The sequence below is a fragment of the Priapulus caudatus genome, unplaced genomic scaffold (genome assembly GCF_000485595.1).
Source record: "Priapulus caudatus unplaced genomic scaffold, Priapulus_caudatus-5.0.1 Scaffold130, whole genome shotgun sequence".
NCBI lineage: Eukaryota > Metazoa > Priapulida > Priapulimorpha > Priapulimorphida > Priapulidae > Priapulus > Priapulus caudatus.
In genome coordinates this window covers 141,347-149,255 of record NW_014577191.1, presented here as the reverse complement: position 1 = coordinate 149,255, position 7,909 = coordinate 141,347, and the positions used below count along the sequence as shown (strand labels likewise).

General features: G+C 47.5%; 1 protein-coding gene across 1 annotated transcript in view; it reads right to left on the bottom strand.

Moving 5' to 3' along the window:
* Positions 1–7,909, bottom strand: part of LOC106805848 (stAR-related lipid transfer protein 13-like) — a 27,765-nt gene continuing 19,856 nt past the window's right edge. Inside the window, 7 exon segments of the mRNA XM_014807619.1 lie at positions 1–855; positions 1,129–1,305; positions 2,081–2,206; positions 2,629–2,798; positions 3,104–3,241; positions 5,395–5,595; positions 7,288–7,361. Coding sequence (XP_014663105.1) covers positions 738–855; positions 1,129–1,305; positions 2,081–2,206; positions 2,629–2,798; positions 3,104–3,241; positions 5,395–5,595; positions 7,288–7,361 — 1,004 coding nt within the window. The 3' untranslated portion in view covers positions 1–737.

Genomic DNA, 7,909 nt, shown 5'->3' with positions numbered 1-7,909 from the left:
CACAGTGTATTGTCAAATGCCTAAACATACAACACACTGTGTATTGTTAGTTACCAGGATTATCTGTTCTGAACAGTTGTACTGTACGGTTGTTCTAAACAGTTCGTTTTGCACAGTTGTCCCGTACAGCTGTGTTGAACAGTTGTTCTGAACAATTATTTTAACAGTTGTTCTACACAGTTATTCTGAACAATTGTTCTGTACCGTTGTTCTGTACAGTTGTTATTGCAGTTGTTTATTACAGTCGTTCTGTACGGTTATTCTGAACACTTGATCTATACAGTTGTTCTGAACACTTGCTCTGCACAGTCGTTCTGAACAGTCGATTGTACAGTTGTTCCGAACAGTTGCTTTTGCTTCCATCGTGTTGGATGCACGTAGGCGTTGTATATTTTGCGGCTGAAGATCTTCTAGCTTAAATCCATGTTGCACGCAGACGGGGAGCGTTTTCGAAAAAAGGCTCGCCGGTTTTATTGTGTTTTCGCGGGTGTGCCATCAAATCCCCTTTCAAACTATCGCCGCATATTTGCGAATGCGGACAAGCATCGCACTCAGGCTCGTCGAACAAGCATCGGACGTACTCGTGTGCTACTACTGTACAGACAACCTAGCAGATAACTACCCGAAGCGCGCGCCACGTTGATAAACATCTAAGGAATGAAACACATGGCAAAAGCTGCTTATTTATTATATACTTCTACACGCAAAACGCGAGAGGTGACTACGTTGACTGTGGACTACAGATTCGTCTCGCCACACCGCACCACGTGACTGTCAAATGACCGAGCCAGCGCCAGCAGCTGGGACGCCACCTGGTAGCCGTAAAAGTTGTTGTGCCAGTCCGCAGAGCGTCCTCTGTGGATCGAAGAAAAGAAATGACGTTGCGTTACTAAATAGAGAATGGTGAGCACCCACGCGATGAAATGAGCACGGAAGTGAGAGCGATCGATTTGTGATCTACAAACGAGCGAATAAGAGGGAAACCAAGCGCGCGAATCCACCACGGCGACGAATTTACCAGACGACCAACGCCGCCCGCGCGAGTGGTCTTCTGAACTCCGCCGACGGAGCGTGCTACGTTGCCACGGACGCGAAACACACGACCTCTGGCGGTCGACGACGACGCACCTGGTGTCGACCCTGCAGAAGTGCATGATTTTTGACCTCCCCGACCCGCAGGGCTTGATCAGGTAGCGCGACGCCAGCACGACTCCTCTGACGTCGGCGAGCGACTCTTCCTCCGGCCGACTGACGGACGTGATAACGGCCGAGCACGTTTCCTTCGGCAGATCGGTCTTCCACGACCTGCGGCAGCGCGGCAACAACGACAGATCATTATTATTATTATTATTATTATTATTATTATTATTACATTATTGCATATTATTAATACTGTTTTAATACTTTATTTCTGACATATTTCTGGTCACCGTTAATGGATGGAATAGGACCTGGTCTGTTTTAATTGTTAATAATGAACTTTATCTCTGACATTATTTCTGGTAGACGATAGACGCCTGATGAGTAGCTCGGCTGAGAGTTATGGAATGCGAGGACTGCAGTTCTGTAAGTTGAGGTCCAGTCCGCGAGGGTTGGTCGAGGTAGTGGCAGGTGAGGGATGGGCGTAGGCTTTGGATTTGAAGTGTACGGGCTGTGGGGCTATAGCAGGTTGGCACGGTGAATGTTAGAGTAAGTAAATTAGGGTTGGTATTGTCAAGGTAGAGGTGTAAATTTAGCAGCAGATGGGGACTGGGGTTGGTGTTTGAGTTAAGATTTGGGTTAGGGGTAGGGTTAGGGTTATGGGTAGGGATAGGGTCTATACGAGCAGTGACGACGGAGAAGAGTTGTGGTACGCAAGAGTTGACGCGGGTGAGCGTTTGGGGCTGTGAAGACAAAGTGGCAAGAAAACGGGCTAGAAGCTAACATCACTAATGGTAACGATTGTGGCAGGCGAGAGTTAACGGTGGAAGTGTAGTCGCGAGTGAATGGTGCAGGGGTGTCAGTCGAGGAAGGAGCCGACTGGACAATATCCCTCCGAGCAAGCGGGAGATTCAAGGCAGATCTACATGTCGTTAATTACCTGAACACGCAGTAATCTCTCGGTGAGAGAGGCGAGTCGCTGCCCTCCACGTACTGAAATATGTCCGAATTCCGATCGAGCTTCTCCGTGATGCGCCATTGCACAAATCTCTTATCCCAGGTTTGCCTTCAAAATAAAAACAAATCTACATTTAAATAAAATTTTATATTCCAAATCTACATTTGTGCTTCCTGCTGTTATATTGAAACTGCTCAGCCGATACACGCCTTGGAGGTCGTATTAGTGTGTGACTGCAGGGCCGTAGGCTGAACAAATCCCTAGAGGGGAGGCAAAATTTCATGACTCAACTGTGTAATGATGAGCGACGGGCGCACCAGCTGCTCTTCATCGACGTCCAGTGTGTGGTAGGGGTGGGTCTGAGAGAAGGTTTTCACAGAGAAGTGACCCAAAATAATCACGTTAGGGTTAGGGTTATTTACGATTATTAGCTAGCTAGCCTTAAGCCCCCCTCCCCAGAGGCTACGACCCTGGATTGATTAAGTAAGAGGCGCACGCAAGCCAAGCGAATCACACAATACTGTGCGAACCTTCCCCACAGCAGCCTACTGAGAACGTCGAGAGGTGGCGCCTCTGTCTCGATTGTGCATCGCCACAGCTTCAGTGGGTAGCCGTCGGCAAGCGCCTTGCAGAAGATGTCGACCCCTTGGTAGGCGGCGACCAGTACCCAGCCCTTGCATTTCGGGTTGTCTTGACACTCCTGCAATTATGAAATGAAATTGTTATGATATAGGTTCAGCATGACCGTCAGTGTAATCGCGAGCCGAAAACGAATGCATAGAGAAATGCATAGAGGCGTTCATTCATTCATTCGTTGGCTCGCTCGTTGGCTCGCTCATTCATTCGTTGGCTCACTCGTTTGTTCGCTCATTCGCTCGTTTTTATTTTTTATTTTTTTTGTTCGACCCTTTACTCGTTCTTTGTTTGTTTGTCGTCCATCTATCCCACCATTCATCCATCCACCGATCCATGGACAAGCTATGCATAGTGATAATTTGTTTGCACCTTTAGTAGACCCTGCACGCATGCGTCAACGTGTGCGCGCTGACCACCAGCTCCCATATCCTCCATCTCCTGCAGGCTGGCAGGTTCTCCTGTCTGCATCGCGCTCAAGCCCGTCTCAAACAGCATTAGTGGCGCCACCTGCAGGTAGGAATAATGATCAATTGGTGAGGGTGGTTATTAACTGCATGCATATTGTGTCCGTGTGTGCGTGCGCGCGTGCGCCGTAACGTAGTGTGGCGTGCTTGTGCGTGCTGTTGTGTGTGATGCGTCGGGGCGCCGCCGCTGTGGTGGTGTCTGTGGAGGGTGTGGGGGGTGTGTGTGTCCGATAGGGGTGTGTGTGGTGTGTGTGTGTGTGGTGCTGTGTGGTGCTGGTGGTGTGTGTGTGTGTATGCGTGTGTGTGTGTGTGTGGTCGTGTGTGGTGCGGGGCGAGTGTGCGGGGCGCGGCCACTGTGTGTGTGTGGGCGGGCGGGTGTGTGTGTGTGTGATGGTGCGTGCGCGTGTGTGCACCATTTTGGGTGCGTCCAATCGAGCGTCAATTATTAGAGAAGACAGCTAGTTGACCTAGCCGCCGATTGACAGTCGTGTACAGCACTGTTAGCTAGCGCCTTTGTGGAACCGGCGAAGGATGAGTTGCGCGCGCGCGCTGGGCATACCAAGCGCTGCCGTAGTCTGAAGCACCACACTGCGGGCGGACACGCTTCGCGACGGCGCCCGATCTCGAATCCGTCCAGTGTAAAAGCCGAAGCTGGGAGGAATTGCGGAGCTTCCGTTAATTAATCTCCGGCTCGTGTCGCGTTCGCTATTGCGGGACACCGCCGCCGCGACAGTTTTCGTCTAACAAGCGCCGCCGTGCCGCGCCGCCGCGCGCGAGAGGACCGTTGTTGTAGCAGGGGCGTTAGTGTGTGATATCTGCCGTCAACAGCCTGGCCTAGTCGCAGTAATGTACAGTTAGGCGACACGCTCTCGGACGAAACATAAGTAGTATTATATATATATATATATATATATATATATATATATGTTCACACATATACGAGGCAGCTCTAATATCGTGATTACTGTAACGAGACACGAAGGCAAACAATTTCGCGCAAAAGGGATAATAAATCGCTCAGAGAGAAACGCGTAATCACTTTCGATCGGGGACGTGAGAGAGTGTGAATGCTATTACCCTCAGGTGTCCCCCCCCCCCGCTTCCACGAGACGCATATACCCTAGTCTCAGGTAAATATCGTCGGGCAGCTATCGCGTGTAATCCTTTGTGTTTCTGCCGCGAGGCGTCGCCTCTATTGCATCCGGTTATTTCCATGGTTTATTTACACCACCGTGCGCGCGGGGAAAAAAGCAAGTAATATCTGCCGCCGATGCAAAAACATGGTCCCGACAGTAATACGATAGACAGGAAGTAAACACACAGGCGCATAATATTACACGCGTTGTAATCACACTTTGTATATTTGATGATCACCTCAACGTTTTTGCTATATGATACTATAAACACCAAGACGCTGCCAGTTTTCACAGAATCTATAACGGGGGACGCCTGCTACTTCCCACTACGCCACTAACGCCAACAATCAAAAGACGCGATACAAGATATATGAGATTAAAGATTATAAATATATGAGAAAAATACAAAAGCGTAAGGAAAACGCCAGGGCCCTCTGTTTGCGAAATAGGCTTACGAAGAGCTTATACCGGCTGCGAGAAAATCACAGCGGTTGTCGCTTGGTGCGGTTTTCTAGATGGGACCGGGATTTCCCCTGTGCAGACAACAAACCAGCCTGTTCTGCTAGCGTCTATGACAAATACGACATACGCATATACGCTCTCCTATGACACTATTTGTCATATAGGAAGATTCTTCCAATGACAAATATTGTTGTATGTGTTGTGCGCATCATAGGAGTTTAGGAGCGCTATTATGAACGCAAGCAGTGAATTTCAGCTGTAAAGCGGAACGAAGTCGACACGCCAATATTTGTCATAGGAAGAATCTTCCTATGACAAATATTGTTGTATGTGTTGTGCGCATCATAGGAGTTTAGGAGCGCTATTATGAACGCAAGCAGCGAATTTCAGCTGTAAAGCGGAACGAAGTTGACTCGCCAATATTTGTCATAGGAAGAATCTTCCTATGACAAATAGTGTCATAGGAAGATTCTTCCTATGACAAATATTGGCGAGTCAACTTAGTGTCAATAAGTGACAAATAGTGTCATAGGAGAGCGAATATGCGTATGTTGTATTTGTCATAGATGCAAGCAGAACATGTTGAACAAACACCTACCGTGAACAGTCGAGACTGTTCGACTATCATCAGCGCCAGACAATCACAGGCGGCCCTGTTTTCGACCAGCTCCCTCTGGTCGGGAACCGCCCCGTGGCTACCCCTGCGCCCTCTGATGGGACTTGTGCTGGAGCTGCGCATTTGCGAACCGATCTGGAAGAGTGACGGCGCGAGACACACTGCCAGGTTGTGCGCTGTCATCTGAAAAGATGAAAGTGCCGACACTGATCAGCTTCAAAGTTGAGTGTTTAGCCGCAGCTAGAATACATTATCATTATTATTATTATTATTATTATTATTATTATTTTATTTGTTTATATTGCGCCTTTTTACATCAAATGCGTGATCAAAGGCGCAGCACATCAATATCGAAAACGACTGAACAATAAAATGAAATGATAATAAATGTGTACATGTGAGATATTTCGCTACAACTGCGAGACAAAATGATATTAAAACAAAGATAACTATGTTATCACTAAATAAGATAAAATCCTATATACGCTAATTTAAAAAGATAGGTCTTGATTCTAGCTTTGAAAGTACTAAGTGTTGAAATATTGCGGAGTGTCGACGCTGGCTCCAGCAATGAATTTTGATATGTTTCTGCTCCACGCCTCGTCCGTGTCTGCTCGGCTCGGTTATATTCACCTGATTACCGCGTTCATGTAGCTATAAGTTGTTTATGGTTATATGCGTTCATATACGTTACTTTCGTGGCGCATGCTAGTTTATATGCTCGCTAACATAATATCAGGATTTAATAATAATAAATTAAGAATTTTTTTTTAATTATTATTTTTATTCACTCCTGATAGTATCTCTGCTACAATACGTTCTTGGTATGACAATTTTAACTGGTTTACGCGTCTGCTTACCTGTATTACCAGGGTGCGTATTGCCTGGTTTATATACGATGTCTACCTGGATTACCTGCCTGCTTATACTGATTTATATACGATATTTACCTGGTCAATATACAATGCGTACCTGGATTACCTGCTTGCCTACCTGGTCAATATACGATGCTTACCAGTATTACCTGCTTGCCTACCTGGTCAATATACGATGCTTACCTGGATTACCTGCTTGCCTACCTGGTCAATATACGATGCTTACCTTGCGATTTACCTTGCTTGCCCTTACCTGCGTCAATATACGATGCTTACCTGGATTACCTGCTTATGCCCTTACCTGGTGTTCAAACATTAATAATTTTTTCTTTAACTTATTATTTTATTCACTCCTGATATCCCTCTGCTACAATACGTTCTTTGGATAAATGACATTTTAACTGGTTTACGCCGTCTGCTTACCTGTATTACCATGTGGTGCGTATTGCCTGGTTTATATAACGATGTCTACCTGGATTACTTGCCTGCCTTATATAATTTATATACGATATTTACCTGGTACCAATATACCAATTGCCGTACCTGGGAGTCCCTGTTTTGCCTACCTGGTCAATTTACGATGCTTACCTGGATTACCTGCTTGCCTACTGGTCATCATTAACGAGCTTACCTGTATTACTGGCTTGCTACCTGGTCAATATACGATGCTTAGCCTGCGCATTACTTGCTTTGCCTAACCTGCCATGTCAATATTACGAGCTTACCTGAATACCTTAGCTTGCCTACCTGGTCAATAGATTTACCTGATTACCTGCTGTACTGTCTCACTAGGATTACGCTTGGCTTGCCTACCTGGTCAATATACGATGTCTTACCTGGCAATTACCTGCTTGCTACCTGGTCAATATACGATGCTTACCTGGATTACCTGCTTGCCTACCTGGTCAATATACGATGCTTACCTGGAAAACCCGCCTGCTTACCTGTTTGCGGTGGTGCCTGCTTAATTAACTGGTGCTTAACTACAGATGCTGCTCACTTGGTTTACGTGTCTGCGCTGGGTAACCTCGTATAGGAACTGCAGCAGGATGGACAGCCTCCTATGTTCATCCGCTTGAGCATCATCGGCCGCCTCATCGCTTCAAGCCGCTCGCCCTCCTCAGAACAGCTGGCAGTCGACAGCCAGCAGATCAGAGAGGGGGTGGTGTGTGTGTGGGTGGGTGGAGGGGGGGGGGGGCGGTAGTGTGTGTGTGTGTGTGTGTGTGTGCTGTGTGTGTGTGCTTGTGTTGTGTGTGTGTGTGTGTGTGACCTGTGTGTGTGTGGTGGTGTGGTGTCGGCGTGCCTGTGTGTGCTGGGTGTGTATGTGTGCGTTTGTGCGTGTGTGTGTGGTCCGTGCGTTCGTGTGCGTGGCGTGTGTTGCGTGTGTGTGTCGTTCGTTTAGTTACGCGTGCGTGTGACTGTGTGCATGTGTCGTGTCGTGTGTGTGTGGTGTGTGTGTGTTGTGTGTGTGTGTGTGTGTGTGTGCTGTGTGTGTGTGTGTGCGTGCGCTGCCTGCGCTGCGATTGTAGCTGCACGATCTGCCATGCTACACGCCCATATATAGCTCCTCACTGGCCAATATACGCTTGCCTGTCCCAATACACATTACATCAACCGGCTAT